Source organism: Loxodonta africana, chromosome 3, assembly GCF_030014295.1.
Source record: "Loxodonta africana isolate mLoxAfr1 chromosome 3, mLoxAfr1.hap2, whole genome shotgun sequence".
Classification (NCBI taxonomy): domain Eukaryota; kingdom Metazoa; phylum Chordata; class Mammalia; order Proboscidea; family Elephantidae; genus Loxodonta; species Loxodonta africana.
Window position 1 is genome coordinate 165,125,129 of NC_087344.1, and position 17,877 is coordinate 165,143,005.

Below are 17,877 nucleotides of genomic sequence, written 5' to 3' on the forward strand. Positions count from 1 at the left end.
AACAAGAAAACAAGTAGCCTACTGATCATGAAATAAGACATAGTATAATACTTACCAGAGCAATCCAAAGTACAATATATTCATCAATAAAGCTGTTAAAATATTGGTCCAGAAACAAAAGTGCTGGACCTATGAATGCTGTGTCATGCAAATGCATTTCACTTTTCGTCATATGTGCAACCTATGAATAAAACAGAATCACCGATGTACGCATTTTCATATTAGAAAAATTGTAAGCTACAGAGTAAATCAGTATTGTGCTCAAATATCAAGTTTTAAGAATTAGTTAGCAATATCTGAATTCCTACAACTAAAAATTTGTCGACAACATGAAGTATATGTGTGAGTTATATGCCCCATAGAAAGGGATATACACCATGTCAAATAAGCCTCCAAAAGATGCTTTTCACCAGGAGCTTTAATTTGAGTGTCCACAATGAGGCTGGAGACAGCAGATAAAACTAAATGACCAAATTAAACTGTGGATACAAGGGAGAAAAACTGTAGACACTCAAGGAGCTTCTGGTAACCTTGAGCTGTAGTGTCACAAAAGAGCAGAAACAGTTCCCACCTTGATGGGAAGAGATTCTGATTGCAGGAGAGCAAACTTCAGGACTGCTCAGATGCTACGGAATGAAAACTACGGCCATAAAACCAAAATCAGACAAAAGTTAAAAACAAAACAAAACCTGGATGCTTACCACAAGCTTATTGGTGATTTTAGCAGATACAAAACCAAATGTCAGTATATAAAGACAGGGATGCTTTTCAAAAAGCTGAACTGCTGATTTCTTGTAGATCATTGCAGCTAATGTAATCACTGATCCAATATGGAGAAAAGGAGAAAGGACACTTGTTCCCTGTACAGTGAAAAGAGAAGAGATAATAGTATCCACTCATCAGTTACTACATGGATCTGCTGAAAGGCAGCTCAACTCAGACCGTGGAGAACTGCATGGTGCCTAACAGCCAGCAGTTTCTATCAGTGAGCACCAGAACAGCTAGAGAAAAGTAGCAGCATGGACAGGTTAGGCACAAACTGAGGATTTCACTCAATAGACCAGGCTTATTTTATAAAGCATTCATACTTTTTTCATATATATGTATATAAGTGTATGTGTGTGTGTGTGCACAAATATATGCATATATAAACATATAAATGTACGCACGGACAAATAAACCTGAGAAGTTTTGGACTTTTTTTTTTTTGGCCAGGCAGAAACTCTAACAGATGATTTTATACATTTCAAATGAATAAACAAAGCCACCACAAAATCAAGTCTTAGCATAAACAATCATTAGAAATCTTAAAGATATACTTACTGCTATCGTTGATCCATTTTTGCCAACACCACCTGTGAAGATTACACGGAAGTAATTTGTACAAGAAAATATAGTCCCTGCTACAGTACAAAGCGCAGGAAAAATTTTCACTTCAATATTCAGCACTGGAATCTTTAATGGTAGAGAGAGAGAACAATTAAAATATATTCAAATTAACATAAGACAGTACTCTCAAATATTTCATTCATATTCCCAAATATTCTCCCTTCCCTCTAGTTTAGTAAATACATAAAAAATTTCCCTCTCCTTTCCATTATAAGTACATAACAAGTCTCAAGACATGAGGCAACGTAGAAATTCATCTCACTTCTCCTGACACCAACCTTTACAAATTAACTGACCCAACTTTATTAATTTGTGTACCAGCAGCTATGTAAGGATCACCTAATGTATCCCAGAGGTCTGGCAACAGTGAACCAAGTTGTCTTCTGACCTTTTTGTAGAAGGAATGTACCTTGTCTTTTTCTTTCTGCATTTTTTGAATTCTACCTCGAAATCTGTGGTTTATTACTAATTGTGAAAGTATGGAGCATAAAATAAAAAAAATATTTGCAATTAGACTAGAAAATTTACAAACTAGAGAATGGAACAGTTCTACTCCAAAGACTTCCCAATTCCAAATTGTTAGGGCAAAAGCAGAGGGCAACTGAGAAGGCACTCATATATGAGAAAAAACACATCAAGCACATTCAAACACAGCTCTACAACTCAGTAGCCAAAATGTTAACATGTAACTTTTCAGAAGTAAATAATATATTCCTATTTTCAGCATGGGAATATATTACTTTGGAAAACTCGCATGTAAACATTTTGGCTACTCAGTTGTAGAGTCCTATACTGAAAATAACAGAGCCCTGGTGGAGCAGTTGTTAAGAGCTTGCTTGTAAATGAAAGGTCAAAAGGTTGGCAGTTCAAATCCCTTAGCCTTGGAAAACCTAGGGGGCAGTTCTACTCTGTCCTATAGAGCCGTTATGAGTCAGAATTGACTCCACAACGATGGGTTTGGTTTTTGATTTTTTATACCAAAAATATGGATTGATTACTTAAAAGTAAGGCCGGCTGAGTGCATCAAGATCAGGTATTTAATCTTGAAAGCACGATATCTTAACATTTAAAAGGAAATACACTTGTACTAAATTTTTAAAAATCATTTAAGATTTTCTTCCTTTTGTACCTCCCTTCAGCCTTTCTGGGAAACTCTGGTGGTGTAGTGGTTAAGAACTACGGCTGCTAACCAAAAGGTTGGCAGCTCGAATCCACCAGGCACTTCTTGGAAACCCTATGGGGCAGTTCTACTTTGTCCTACAGGGTTGCTATGAGTTGGAATTGACTTGATGGCAATGGGTTCTTTTTTTTTTTTTTTTTGGTTTTAGCCTTTCTAAAGTTTCAAATTTTGTCCAATATGGATGGATAAGGAAACAACAGTAAATTCAATATATATTCTAGTATTAGATACAAATCCTATAGGAACAAGATAGCAAAAGCCCACAACGCAGGCCATGAGTTCTTAAAATAAAAACATTTTAACTAGGGCTGCTTACTTTCTATGACTGTCATCTGTCTACAGTTTAAAAATCAAGTAGGAAATGTGACATATCCTTTTTTCATGCATGCATAAAACTTCAGCTTTAGGGGATTTTTGGCAAACAATAATCTTAATGTTTAGATACTCCAATTCTTCAAAACTCTGAAGAACTCAGCTTGTTTACATAACTCTATGACCTCTTACAAAACTGCAACTCTTAAAAAAAAAAACAAAAAACTGAAATTGAGACTGCTCAAATTCAAGTTGTACTGTGGTAGTATTTAATTTTCTAAAATGAAACAGGTCAACTTAAAAATCAAGTCCAGTACTTTATGGAGTATCCTAAATGGCCTTCCTCCTTCCCTAATCATCTCCAGTGCTTACACCCCAAATTCAAAACTTGTTTTCAACAGACGAGAAAACTAACACTATGGTTGCTTTGGGCTCCAAGACATTTTTTCTGCTCTAGTTCAGGAAACCAGGGATATTACAATCTAAATCTGATGCACCTGACTGATATTCAATATTCTGGCCAGTTTCCTGGTCCTCTCCCCTCCCTCTTCCCTCCACAGAGACAAAGGACCTCTCTGGCAAAGGGAGAAATACTATACTCCCCTAGATTCCAAAAGAAGCATCAATCTAGTACAGGGGCCATCCCGGTATTAGAGCCAGGTACTGAATGAGTGCCAGCTCTGGGTAACAGTAATCTGTGGCACATTGAACTGAACGGGCATCACAACTATATCTGGAATCTGGGGAAACTGCTTTAGGGTCATGGAAACTGTTGCCCTTTGAAAGAAGAAATAGAGAACATTAAAAAAGCCAGGCAATTAGTATGTGGCTTGGACCACAAAGCAAGTAAGCAAGCTATAGACCTACAAGCAAATTACCATAAACACTCTTAGGCTCTCATCGGTTCTGTCCTATGCAAGTTACATACATCAAAACAAATGCTCCTGAGTATAGGATTTTGTTTGATTGATTTTTGTTTTCTATGCAGAGCCCTGGATATTGCAGGTGCTCAATATACATTTGTTGAAGGAATATTAAGATCTTTTCCTTTTCTTGTACTTTCTCTTGAGAATTACTGTTTTGAGAGTATGAAGAAATATCTTGTCCCCACAATAAAGGAAGCTAGCTACAAGAAAATATGAGGCAAAGTGAAGGGAGAGTTGCAGAGGAATCCCAAGCCTCATCAGCTAATCCCTTAAATATTGGTGCCAACTGAAACCACAACTAAAAAGCACTAAAGTATTGCCATTTTCACCCCACACTCAAAATCAAGGCAGGTGGGCACATTCTGTTTTTCCCGATCGTGCTCTTTTTGGCATTATTTTGTGGAACTCATCCATGGTGGCCAAAGTGCACCCACTCTATAGAAATAGCCAGACAGCCATATTGAAAACACATTCACCTAAGACCTACCCAGAGTTTCTGCAGTCTTCCAGACCTGGGAAGAGTAAGAGCTCTCTTAGGTCATGGAAAGAGCCCTAGTGGCACAGTGGTTGAGGCACTCAGTTGCCAACCAAATGGTGAGGGTTCAAACCCATCTTTCTGTGGGAGAAAGTCTGCTTTACAGTCTGCTTCTGTAAAGATTTACAACCTTAAAAACCCTATGGGCCAGTTCTATGCTGTCCTATAGGGTCACTATGAATTGGAATTGACTTGATGAAAATGGGCTTGGTTTTGGTAGGTCACGGAGTCTGCCCTATAAGCCAGAGGAAAACCCTCGGGATTCATGGTATGAAATAATGCACCCAAATAGTATCAGTCTAATCTAATTTTCAAAAAGGTTAGAGGTGGAAAAATACTATCTTAAATTCTCAACACCTTCACCAGATTATAAGGGATATATGTTTTGGTTCAGTCATTTGGGTTAATACAGAATTAACCAATTATTAATAATTATTAAGCTGGTAGACTAGTTTTCTTATGGGCATATTTTTTTATAGGGTTTGTAAATTTAAGCAGAAATAGAAAGTATTATTTTGAGATTAGTGACTTTCTTCCAAACAGTATAGGAAAGCCTCTTTGTAAATTTAGTATAAATAAATTCCACCAAAATATAGCAAATGTTAACACAGATACTAGTCTCCACCAAGTGTTCATGGAAAATCAACATGCTTGAATTATTTAGGTGTAAGATACTTTTTAAAGGGCACATTTTAAGAATGAGAGGAAATAAAAGTTAAACTACATGTTCGTGAAGTCCTACCTAATGAATCCTGAAACCTCACCTCATTCAGTTGCCTAAACTGGAATCTGATAGTTTGATATATATTTTACCAACTACTAGATTTAAAAGACTCAAATGCCAGTGAAAGTAATCATGAGTGGATTATACGTGGGTCTCTTCCAAAGTGATGACAGTCTCCTTTTTTTAAAAAAGAATGATATGATTGAATATACTTCCAAGACATTCCAAAGGTAATATTCTTTTGGGGAAGTAATATACAAAATGGTTTTTTGTTTGTTTCTTGCAATGTATAAACCATGCACCAATTTTTGTGCATGAAAATGTCTTTAAAAAAATGAAAACAAACAAAAAACTCAACATAAACTAACTGCAACCTTTAGTAAATTCATTGCCAGGCACCACCTAAGAAATAAAGATACGTGTATAACATATGTATATGCATAATTTCATTCACAACAATGTTTTATGCATCTCCACATTTAAAAGGATAATTAAATACATAAACCAGATTCTGACTTGTTTTCAGATAATCAAGAAATTTCACTTTTTTGATAGTGGTATCCTGAAACTTCACAGGTAATTCATGTATGTTAAAAATATTCAAAATAACTTTTATGGAGAAAATTTTGGTGGAAGACATTAAGACCTATGCAAATAATGGTTAATACAGTCCAGGGATATAAAAAATTTGAGTGTGGGTAGGATCCTTTAGGTTTTATGATCTGGTTTTGGGATTATGTTTTCTTTCCTGCCTATAAGGCTAAATTGTTAAAATAAGACTATTTAATCTATTAGCGAGCAAAAGTAATAAAATTCTCATCTCTCCTATATATTAGTCTCAAAAGTCAATAGGGTCTCTAGAGAAATATATACTATGTACATAGCAGAATAGTTTCAGAATTTCCAGGTTGACTGTAGATTATTTTTATTCCTTCATCTCCTTCCTCATGGCCACCTCCCTAACAAAAGGCATTAAGGAAATGTGTTAATTACACATCCTCAAGTACCTAATTTACTGGCATAAAATGAGTTATGTAAGAGGAATTTTTGGCTCAGTAAATTTCCCTTATACTTGATTCCATCAAATGAATTATGGATACTGTATTCTGAAGGGGTGGTGGTGGCAATCAGCAGTTAACTGATGACCAAGGAGTAGAAACTACTTAGACTCAAATGTAGAAGAATACGTTCCAATTATAAAAGCAGCAACAGCTTTTACTGAGTGCCTACTATTTGATAAGCACTGTTCTAAGTGCTTTACACATATTACCTCATTCAATTCACAAAATAACCTTATGAGATAGGTACTACAGTAAAACCTGTGGAAGCTGGAACCTGTGTAAGGCAGAAACTTGCCAGAGAAGGAAAATTCAAATGTTTTCCACTGAAAGGACAGATGGAAAAGTGGTAAGACTGCACCTTATCAAAGATGGAAAACTTGTGAGACTCAGAAAACCAAGGCAGTCTCGACAAGTTCCAGCTCTCACAGGTTTCACTGCATTATTGTCCTCATTTTACAAAGGAGGAAACTAAGCCACAGAGAATTAAATAACAGATTAAGTCCACAGTAGGCAGTGCAGCCTGGATCAAACTCAGCCAGCCTGGTTCCAGACCTTGTACTCTTGGCTCCCATGTTATATTATCCCTCTCAGAATTTTGTGGGAAAAATTTTGTGCCAGGGAGGGGTAACTATATTACAGGTCAGGTTGAAAACCAAGGTTCTGACTTATTAAAATAATCCCATGGGACTGGTTTCAATAAGCATTAATGCTGTTTTGGGGTCAGGGTTAATTTAGTACCCCAAATTTGTTACGTAGCTTTAAGTATACGACAGAAAAACTAGTAGGCTCATGTAGTCCAGAAGGAGAATGAAAGATCTGACTTAATCTGGTCACTGGTTTGTCAACTTTTGTACCATCTGCTGTTTCCTTATCTGTTAGACAAGATGACAATAATAACTCAGATTCTCAATAGCCTTCAAAAACAATAGTCCTGGAATGGATCTAATGCACCACATAACTCCACGCAGTAAAATGTATCATGCCCTAAAGAGAAGTTTATGTCCTACCATTGCTGTGACTTTTCACCTTCAGAAAGAATAAAATAATTACATATTATCCTTTAACTGGATTATACTATATTAGAAAAGACAAGCAAAAGACAACATGCATTACATGGGTACGCAATGTGAACAGTTACCATAGATTGCCAAAAAGGTGGTCCTCCAATCACCGCCAGCAAATGCATGATTATTATGAAGATTTGCACTTCAGTCACATCAATTCTGATTAGGTACAAAAAGCCAAAAAAAAAAAGCAGAATTACTCAAAACAACTTCAAGTTAATTATTTCAAGCTTAGCAGCATTCCTCTATCATGCACAATAGAAAAAAAATCTCAAATATTGAGGAAAGGGGGAAAGGAGGCATCAAAAATTTGTTATGAACAAAATCAAGTAAAATCCAGAGCCTTTTAATTTGATGAATTTCACAGAGCAATAAAAACCCCTCCTTTCCAAAGGAAATTTCTGACTCATTGAACTTGGGCTGAAACTACAGCTTAACCTTTCCCACCAAACAAATGGGAGCTGGAGATAAATTTCGAATGTCAAGCAGAGGATTACACTGCACTGCTGTATAATATGAAATCTGGAAACAAGTGCTTTGTAGTATTAGGTGGAAAGAGTGGTGAGCTTTCACTAAAGTAACATAAATGACTGAGACCTTGCAAAACTGACTGCCCTTTAGATATCTTGCTATGGTGTATGTGTGAAAATTTCACCCAATTCTTAATCAAATTATTATCCTTACTAGGTCAACTACCCTAAGATTTCTGGAAAGAATAACCTGGAAGAAGCCAGGAATTAGCTTTGGGGTTGCTGAACATTATCTCACAGTCGAGAAGAGATAAACCTGATGCAAAAACGGGGCAGCAGAAACTAGAAGTCTGAAAGTCTGAAAAAAAGAGTATCAGCAAAAAGATTGAGGAGCAAAGCAAAGCATAAACTGGTATTCCTTTCCTTCTGTAGACTAGTACTTCGTATAATCTTGTGGTTATCATTCTCAGATTACTGGATCCAAATGCATTTTGATTCTGAGAATTTATCCTACAGATATGCTTGCACAAAATATTTGTACAAGGTTCTTCATTGTAGTATTATTTATAACAGCAACATTTTTTTAAAAAATCCCTCAATGAGGAAGTGTAACCACATAAATTATGGTACTTCTATAAAAAATGAAATATTTTGCAGCTTAAGAAAAAAAAAGTGAGGCAACTCCCCTAAATACTGATATGGAAAAATATCCAAAATACATTAAGTGAAAAAAAAAAAATGTTGCAGAATGGTGTATATGCTACTTTTTGTGTAAAAAAGAAAAATAATATTTTTATTTTTGCCAGTAATTGCATAACAAATTTCTGGAAGGATACATTACAAACTAAGTGGTCACCTATTGGGGAAGACAGTATGGAAACTGGGAAACTGGGGGATAAGGATAGGAAGACAACTTTTCACTACTTATCTTTTTTTATAACGGTAGTTTTTGAATAAAGTGAATAGTTTATCCAAGAAGGTAAATTAAAAACAACAAAAAAAAGTAATCAGTCTAAAAAAGACAGATGTCAACAGTAGCAAGGGGGTTCACTTCCTACAGCAGAATAGAGCCCCCATTTCTAATGCTGATACTTAAAGCAGATAATCTATAATGTGAGCTTAAGATATGTGACTCTCATGCCTGTAATAAATAACTGGGTTGAAACCAGTCTCTCACAACTAAAAAAACTGGTCTTTGTTTGCTCCAAGAATGTTTTTAAAACAGAAGCTTTTTAAGCTGCAAGCATATAGTGATGCAGTTATCCTCATATACACATTTACTAAAAAAAAAAAAAAAAATGGACTGAATTAGGCTAAAAAGAATCTGTAGAGCTGACCTGGTGAATGGCGTTGCCAATAAGGGGAATTAGACTCAGTAGCAGACTCAGGAGACTAAGCAGGTGTCAGAGATGATCGACTCTGTCTTGGGTGGAGGAGGGTAGACATCTTACAACATTTTGCTGGATATATGAAGTAGCCTTTTGGAAGGGGAAGGGCCAGAAGTATAGAATTACAAAATAAAAATGGAGGGAACCTCATGCAATTAATCTTTGTACCTTGGGGTGAATGTAAAAGAGAACAGGAAACATGAAAAACCCTTAAAAAGCTCCAAATTGGGTTTCCTAGAAAAGTTTTATGAAATATCTTGTTTGGAAAATTTGGAAGACAGAATTTTCTAAACCATTCAGATAACTGTCGTATTTTTACCAACACTACCTTAATGTTAGGGGAGGAGGCCAGGGAAAACTTACCAGTTGGTAGCTAGCTGGGAATATATTCTTCTGTTTGCTTATCTATTTAGAGTAAAGCTCAGTACTCCAGGATCAGCCCCTCCTGCTCTCATGAAGCTGAATCATGAGAACTGCCTATCATCAATCCTAGAGATGTGGTTCTAATCCTGAATCTCAATGAAAAACGGTGTGGGTGCAAGGCCATTCCCAGGTATGGAAACTAAAGCAAGCTAGGAGGGACACGGGGCAGAAATGATTAACAGTGAACAAACGGGTTAATGATTCTGTTTAGAAGAGCACTAGTTACATGATCGATCATTTCTCCCCCCTTCCACTAACAGGTCTCTACTAGGGGCTGAACTGACTCTAACACATTAGGAGAGGGCTCACTGTAATCTCTTTTGGCCATGCAAGAAAGAAACAGTTATCTAGAAAGCAGCATACTATACAAAAGTAGGAATGTGGCATTTCTGTAATAACTACCTTTTAAAATTATTATTTTTCAAATGGAGAATAATGGGTGATAATATTTCCAAATGTTGGCACTGAACAAAACATCTGCCACCATCACAAAAAGTCCTTCAAGACACAAGGGACTGAGAGTGGAAAAGGAATATCAGAGTGATTAAAAATATATATATATACACACACACATATATATATATATGAAAAAACAAATCTCATATCTATAGCATTACATGTCCACAGCCTAAAAGTTTCAAAGGGGAAAAATGAGGCAACACTAAAAACATAATTTTTTGTCGAACCATGAAGGTATTTGAATACCTTGACCGGTACTGCTTTAAAATAATTTTGCGTTTCTACTTTTATTTTAGTACATGTGGTCAGAGGACAGAAAGAATTCCTCCAATTGCTGTGGATAACCCATAATGAGCACTCTGGTCAGAACACACTTAAGTTACTACAAGGCAGCAACAAACCAATGTTCTGCTGGTTGTCACACAAGAAAAATGGAAAAGAGCAAACCAGTTGTGGAGTCTAACCTCCCCCATTTGTCTGATGTGGGTGGCAAGACTATCAACATGGCAGTCCAAGGTCAAAATAACCTTTAACACCCACAACAAACCTCTCGGGTCAATCATTCCTTACAACGCTCTAATGGTCAATTTATTAAGCAGCAGAGAAGAAGGTGTCCTAAGTAAACATGAGTAATCTGAACTTCTGAACAGGGAAGGGAACAGAGCATGTCTTCAGTGGGAGTGAGGATCTCAAGGCTCCTTTATCACCACAAAAAGGCAGCTCAGAAACTCCCTGATCAGAGCAATTATTACCTCAGAAGGGCAAAATGGCTTTTAAAAGTGATAAAAGGGTATGACAACTCCAAACTCTATGATACCTAACTGTGAGGAAACTTTCTATTTTCAAAGTTTCACTTTTATTTCTCAGTGTTCAGAGACATACTTAACAAGTATATTTGGTTTGAATACAAGAAGACTCAGTATTAATTGAGGGATGCAAAGAGATTTCAGCTGATATTCTGTAAGAGCTGATAAGCATGTTAATCATTTTTCCCCAGCAATTTTTGTGTCTTTCCTCTCTAAAATCAGAAAAAAGACAATTTATTCTGTTTTTCTTCTACATGTGACATATCCATTTCAAAGACATACCTGTAGTTAATTTGTAAACATGTTTTTGTTAAACTACAAATAGTAAATATAATTATGTTGTAATTTTAGGCCGGCTATTAGTTTGGCTAAGGAGCCCATGGGGTGCACTGGTTAAAGCGCTTTCATGCTAACCAAAAGGTTGATGGTATGGACTCACCAGCTGCTCAGTGGGAGAAAGACCGGGCAGTCTGCTTCTGTAAAGATTACAGCCTTGAAAACCCTATGAGGTAGTTCTACTCTGTCCTATAGGATTGCTATGAGTCGAAAACAACTCGATGGCACCGGGCTTTTTTTTTTTTTTGTACTAGCTTGGCTCACAAAATATGCACTAGGGATAAATTCATGTCAAAGAAACTCTGATTTGTACAATTTGACTTGTGAGCTGTTATTTAAAAAGAAGCATTTTGTTTAAAAAGTCATCCATATGAAGGTGTTTTGAACCCTACAGCAATTGCTAGATAACTACAGATCAACAATTATTTGTAAGTGTATCTGAAGTTCTAAAGAAATTATGTATAACCAGAGCATGGCATTCACTAAATGCTTTACCAGAAAAACCAGGTGGGGGGTGGGGGTGAGGTGTAGATGGACTAGAATGAAGATTAGCCTAGAAAGTCAACGAATTGCCTTCCAATATTTTACTTTTCTACCCTTGATAAGGGGCAAAATGGGCACAGCAAGCTTAGATTAATGTTAAATAACATTAGCAATACAGCTGAGATAACCATGAGTATTTTTAAGTGTTAGACAAGTACAAGCATTTATTTCTGAGATAAGCTAAATTATTTAAAACAGTATTACCTACCATATGATCTTTAAATTACCTGAGTGGACTAAAAAGAAAAAGCTCATCGAGTGGCTGAGAAAGAGGAGAAACATATAGCCCAAGGCTAGAATAGAACAAGTTCCCTAGGATAAGAGGAAATAAAATTTAAGTCTCAAATTGAAGGGGTGGCCTACCCTCATAACCTCTGGAAAAAGTAGAAAAGAATTAAAAGGAGAGTCTTTTCACTTCATGTAGTAAAATCTTGCAGTTAAATAAAGGTATCACTGGCCTATTCTTCCTCTCCAACTACAGTTCCACATAATTATGGTTTCTTTAAAAAAAATTCTTTTATCTGATTTTGCCTCAAATAAATTGGTGTCAAGTACTTTATCTTCGATCTCACTAATGCTGACTTCCATTGCCTCAATTCTGCTCCTATGACTTTCTACTGGGCTAATTCTGAAATTTTATTCATCTTTTGGATTTCTGTTTGCTGTCTCTCTATGGATTCTCGTAGCCTGTAGATTTGTCATTATGCTCCTGTATAACCTTTTTAAATTCCTCTGTTGCTTTGTGTGTTCCTTGGCTTGGTCTGCATTTTGTCTGATCTCCTTTATGATCTCTTGAAGAGCTCTGTATATTCATCTTTTGAATTCTATCTTGGTAATTCCAAGGCTTTCTCTTCCTCCAGGAGGTTTGTTCTTTGTTTTGGTCACTTGCTGAAGCCATCATGGTCTGCCTCTTTACGTGATTTGATATTGACTGTTGTCTCCAAGCCATCAATAAGTTATTAATTTATTTTATGTTTGCTTGCTGTGTCTTACCTTCTCGTTTTCATATGCCCAAAGAGCGTGGTCATGTGAGCTACTTTGATTACTAGTGTCTTTGAAGCTCTCACGTTCTGTCAACAGGTGGTTAGAGCTGTTACTAGGTATGTAAGACCAGGAGTCCGTTTACTCTTCTTGTGTGGATTCAGCTCAGGTATTCAGGTCATCAGTTACCAAGTGTGTAGTGCAGGCTCTCACCTATAGTCATAGACAGGCAGAGCTACGTAGGGGTGATTGGAGTAGGCCCAGGTATCTGGCTGTGGTAGGGGGTTATGTGCTGAGCAAGGTAGGGGCTGACAGCTGTCCCTGAGTGTCTGAGTAGAAGGCGTGTTGCTGTTCCCCAGGGTGCGTAGGTGGGTGGGTTTTGTAGCTGGACTCTGAGCACCCAGTGCTGTTGGCTGTAAGGACTGGGAGGCACCACTTATTCTCAGACCCCTGTCACGGGGGGCTAGGTGGAGTGGGCAGAGCCATCAGTCCTCAGGCCCCTGATGTGGGTAGGTCAGGACCCAGCTTAATGGGCAGGATGATGTCAAATGTCACGAATCTGCCACTCCCCCTCAGCTGTCACAGCTGAAAATAGGCTTCACGTATGTACCCTATTGTACCATGTTAACGAGGGCCTCTTTTTTTTCTGCTTTTGAAATAGCCCCACACAGGTCTAGTTAGACAGGGGTGAAAGGCATTCAAAGTCCATGGACCCTGTATGCCTGTGCCTAGGCAAAGGCCTGTGCCTGTCCTGAGTTCCTGGCTTAGGGGAGCTGGCAGATTATTTTCTCCTGTTTGTTAATTTGTTCCCTCTCCAAAGCTGGGAGAATGGCTTAGGGTATGTGACAGGTCCCACTTTTGGCCCCGAGGGCACGGTAATCGCTGAAGCCGGAGCAGAATGGGGAAGGGGGCAGGTAAATGGAAGAGAGGTACTTCCCAGAGTAGAGAAGGGGTTTTTCGATCCTGCACAGTAGGTTAGACGCTTACACTTAACTTCCTCAAATTCAGTGCTGCCTTCCCCTGGTTCCGCAGGCCTGTGCAGCCTCTCCGCCGCTCGGTCTCTCCTGGTGTGGAATACGCATCCCGATTGCTAGTGCTTGCCCCAGCCTGTGCACGCCGGCTGATCCAGCCTGTAGGGCGCTGGCCACATCAGGTCTGGCAAATCCTCGCTACTTCTCAACTGTCCCTCCCTCTGCTGCTCAGTCTGACTCCTCAACTTTGTCTTTGACGTTGAGGGCTCCTAGACTGTCATATATAATCGATTCTCTTATTTTTTCTAGTCACAGGAAGTGTCTGACTACTCTGCCATCTTGGCCTTGCCTCCGTAAGTCTTTAACTTGCTGTCACTAAGATGTCTACACATTTCAGGATGGCACTTTTAACACTGTAACACAATTTTACTTAAAATGCTAGAACGTATCAGGCAATAGTTGGCACAGGGAGTTTAGATGCTAATACATTCACCCGGGAACAATTTAGGGAGAACAACTGTTTCTGAAGCTTATTTTCTTCTGAACTTTGTTAAAAAAAAAAAAAAAAAGTATGTCTGATAATTTCATTTCAATGACCAAATCCATTAAAACCAGCAATTATTAAAAGCAAAAGAAAATCTCTGCAAGTTAGCATCTTATACAAGTGAAGACAGTATATCTGGAGAAAAGAGAATGTCTTTCCAAAACATTTTTCATGATGTAAAATGCATTCATTGCCAGAACATTTTAATAGAAAGGGCTCTATGAGGTAGTTTGTTATTACAGACAAACAAGGTAAAACTAAGCACTACAGTCAATATTCTGACTGTTAAATTCATTAAGAACATTGGTGGAGAGGACCTTTGGTGAGTATAATTAACAATAAAAAATGAGTATCAAAAATTATAAATTTAGACAATTACAGTGAGTATAAAACTACAGGTCTTTGGAGAAAGTACCAGAAGACAGGGTAAGGGTACTCTTACCTTACCCATTGCCGCTGAGTTGATTCCAACTCACAGTGGCTCTATAGGACAGTGTAGAACTGTCCCATATGATTTTCAAGGAGCAGCTGGTGGATTCAAACTGACATTTTGGTTAGCAGCTGTGGCTCACCGTAGCTCTAAACCACTGTGCCACCAGGGCTCCAGGGTAAGGGTAGAAGGGTGCTAAGAAGCTTGAACTATGTATATTATTCTACTTTAGGAAGGAGTTCCACAAATAATTATGCAAACACGTTGTAAATTCAATTGAAAAATGCTTTAGTTTTGCTCCTAAAACAATATCTATATTACTTCCCAGTATTCTCCACATTCCAAGTTTGTTTTGAAAATTTGATTATTAAAAAAAAAATTAACCTCACACTATTAATTTGTTCCCAAAGTCAACATTACTGCTACTGAATAAATGGATTTACAACTCTGCAATTCACCCTTCAGAAAGAATATGTACTCTGCTACCAAGAGATTCACTGTTTCTATCGTGTTACTGAAGCAATGGTAAAATATTAAAAATTTCTTTTTGGAGAGGGGCAGAGGACTTAAATTCAGGAAACTTAATGCAGCTTGTATTGCTAGAATTATCTGTCAGGTTTCCATATGCTCCCCGAACTGCCTGAACTGCGAAATAAACTGAATCTAAGCTCTACCGTTCTTATAAATAAACCATTTCATATTAAAGTGTTAAGAATTCTGGACTATCCAAATGGACTATTCATTATCTCATAATTATTATGAACTTTAAAAAGTCATAAGGTCAAATTACAATTCTAATCTGAGAGGAAAAAGATTTATTACTTACACTTAATATTATATTAAGGGAATATGTATTAACTTAAAAAGAAACTGAAAAAGGAGTGTTTAAAACATGATTACAGTGACATGAATAGCTGAAATACTGTTTTGAAAGCACGGCATAGAGCAAAACAAAAAACAAATATAAATGAGAAGAGCTTCTAGCATTAATATTTTTTCAAACCAAAATCATTAAAAATCCAAGCAGAAAAACCAGTACTAGATTGCTTATAGATATGCTAAAAAAGTTGAGAATAAGCAGAATCTTTCCTACTTAATAAAAAGGGTCCTTTCAACTTACTTATCTAAGGAAAACTCTGCTTGCTTTATTGTTTTCAAAAATAAACACTAAAAAAAGACTATTTAATGGGTGGAAAGGTATGTATTTGTTTTAAAAAAATATTACACAGGGCAAAAACGATTATTAGGCACTGTAAGTAAATGGGAAAGAGAACTCTTTAAAAAAAGATTTGTTTAATAGGGTGGATTTTTATTGCCCTATTATGTTAGAAAAGTAATTGTTTTCTAATAACCTGTTTGTCTGTGAAATACCACCAGGAAGACTTTTGATTTTTCATTTTTTAATTACTCTGTGCATGACAAAGGTGCTGTCTTTATAGATTTCACGCCATTGTTCACTGGCAGCATGAGTATTCTAGCAGTTACCGTGAAGTTCCAGAACCAAGGTCCCAGGGTTCCTGTGAGAAGCTGGCATATTATAATTATGATCTGGGACTCTGTAACATCGAATCTATGCATAGGGAAACAAACATTTCAAAATAACTTTACTCAGAGATTCTGCTAAAGAGCCCCACAAAAACAGGTAGCAAAAACAGATTCAAATGTAGCATTCTCCTTATAAAGACACTAAAGATTCAATGATACAATTTATACAGTACTATTGATATCCTTATACATACACATGTATTTCAACTCAAGTCAAAATAGAAAAGTTTAAAAAATTAAAACTAACACCAAATAAATGACTTGTAAACCCGAAGTTGGAAACATCAGCACTAAAAACATGCAGTCAACTCTCAATTACCCAGAAGTGAAATAAAACTACTTGGTAAATAGTTTGTGACATAGGTCTCTTAAATACGTGTGCAAGTGGGAAAGAATCTAGTTAAGAGTGACTTTTCTTTGGATATTAGGACAGAAGTCAAATTAGCCATCTCTTTGTCTTGTTCCCTGAAAATCTCTGGTTTAGCATCTTCTCCTTTTCTCTTCCCTTAACTCCATACCAGCATTATAATGCTCTACTAGATTGGATTAGTTTATTAGTGGTAAAACACCCAGTTGAATCACTAGAGAAGTATAACACAGATGGTGACAGAAAAGGGTAGCAGTATATAGAATAGGCTTTAAATAAAAACTACATTACTAATGAAAATTAAGAACAGAGGAATGAGATATAGGAGCCCTGGTGGTGCAGTGGTTAAGCACTGCTAACCAGAAGGTCAGTGGTTCAAACCCACCAGTGGCTCCACAGGAGAAAAGACTAGCGCTCCGCTTCTGTAAAGATTTCAGCCTAGGAAACCCTAAGGGGCAGCTTTATTCTGTCCTACAGGGTTGCTATGAGTGAGAATTGACTCGATGGCACCTAACAACAAAAATAACTTTATGAAAGCCCAAATTGCAATCTGGGTTTTACATTACTACAATAACTGAGAGTTGCTTGTTCTATCAACATTATCTATAACAATGAGACAGAATTAAATGGGCGGAGCTGGGGTTCAAATGAATGCATCACTTCTGAGAGAAAAATACATACAGAAACTAAAAGGAAAATGTCTGGCATTTAATAATTAATGTGATCAATCTTAACCATGTAAAGATATGCAGGTCATATACAGGTATTCGATAGGAAGTTTCCTAAGAGAAAGTGGGTTATACATTAACAGAATCAGTTTTAATTACTAGGAAGTCTTCAAATAAGTATGTTTTTAGGGTTGCTATGAGATGAAACCAACTTGATGGCAATGGGTTTGGTTTTTGGTTCACCTTGGATAAAGAGATGAACTAAATTTGACAGACTACCAATAGAATACATAGCCTATTAACTTTTTTTTAAACTAACTACAGAAAAGAAAAAGTGGGAAGTGATTACAGAAGTTACTTACATAGGAATAAACTTTTGGTGGCAGGGTTTTTAATGAATTTAAATGTAGAATCTTAGAAGCATAAATTAAAAATGAATGGAAGCAAAGACTGACATTCTGCTTGCTGTAATTATACGCAGTAAGTCATGAGAAATAATGTCTGTAAAATCAACAGAATCAGAGACTTCCTCAGAGGAATCTCAGAGATCCCTTACGTAATCCACGGACATGATGGGCTTTGCCGAAGCTAAAAAGTACATAAAAACCCCACACCAAACCTGTCGAGTTGATTCCAACTCATAGCAACCCTATATACATATTTTAGCTTCAAACCCCATTTTCCTCCCCTGTCTTTCATATCAGGCTGGTAAAAATCCTACAGTGCTAAACTGGACCTGGAAGGGTCCCAATAGG

The 17,877-nt window shown here is 37.0% G+C and overlaps 1 protein-coding gene and 1 long non-coding RNA gene across 6 annotated transcripts in view; both read right to left on the minus strand.

The window, feature by feature from the left end:
- CEPT1 (choline/ethanolamine phosphotransferase 1) overlaps positions 1 to 17,877 on the minus strand; it is a 60,985-nt gene that overhangs the window by 21,777 nt on the left and 21,331 nt on the right. For 4 of the 5 annotated variants that reach the window (XM_023547457.2, XM_003409571.4, XM_023547459.2 and 1 more), the window contains exons 5-8: positions 7,266 to 7,350; positions 1,324 to 1,455; positions 702 to 860; positions 56 to 181 (exon numbers count right to left, since the gene is read on the minus strand). In XM_023547457.2, coding sequence (XP_023403225.2) covers positions 56 to 181; positions 702 to 860; positions 1,324 to 1,455; positions 7,266 to 7,350 — 502 coding nt within the window. Of the gene's footprint in view, positions 1 to 55; positions 182 to 701; positions 861 to 1,323; positions 1,456 to 7,265; positions 7,351 to 16,027; positions 16,113 to 17,877 lie in introns of all 5 variants that reach the window. The other variant, XM_064282421.1, reaches the window with a different exon arrangement.
- On the minus strand, positions 9,831 to 16,021 carry LOC111750496 (uncharacterized). The gene is made up of 2 exons (XR_002785623.1): positions 15,895 to 16,021; positions 9,831 to 9,987 (listed from the first exon to the last, which is right to left on the minus strand). It is a non-coding gene; the product is annotated as an uncharacterized LOC111750496 (long non-coding RNA).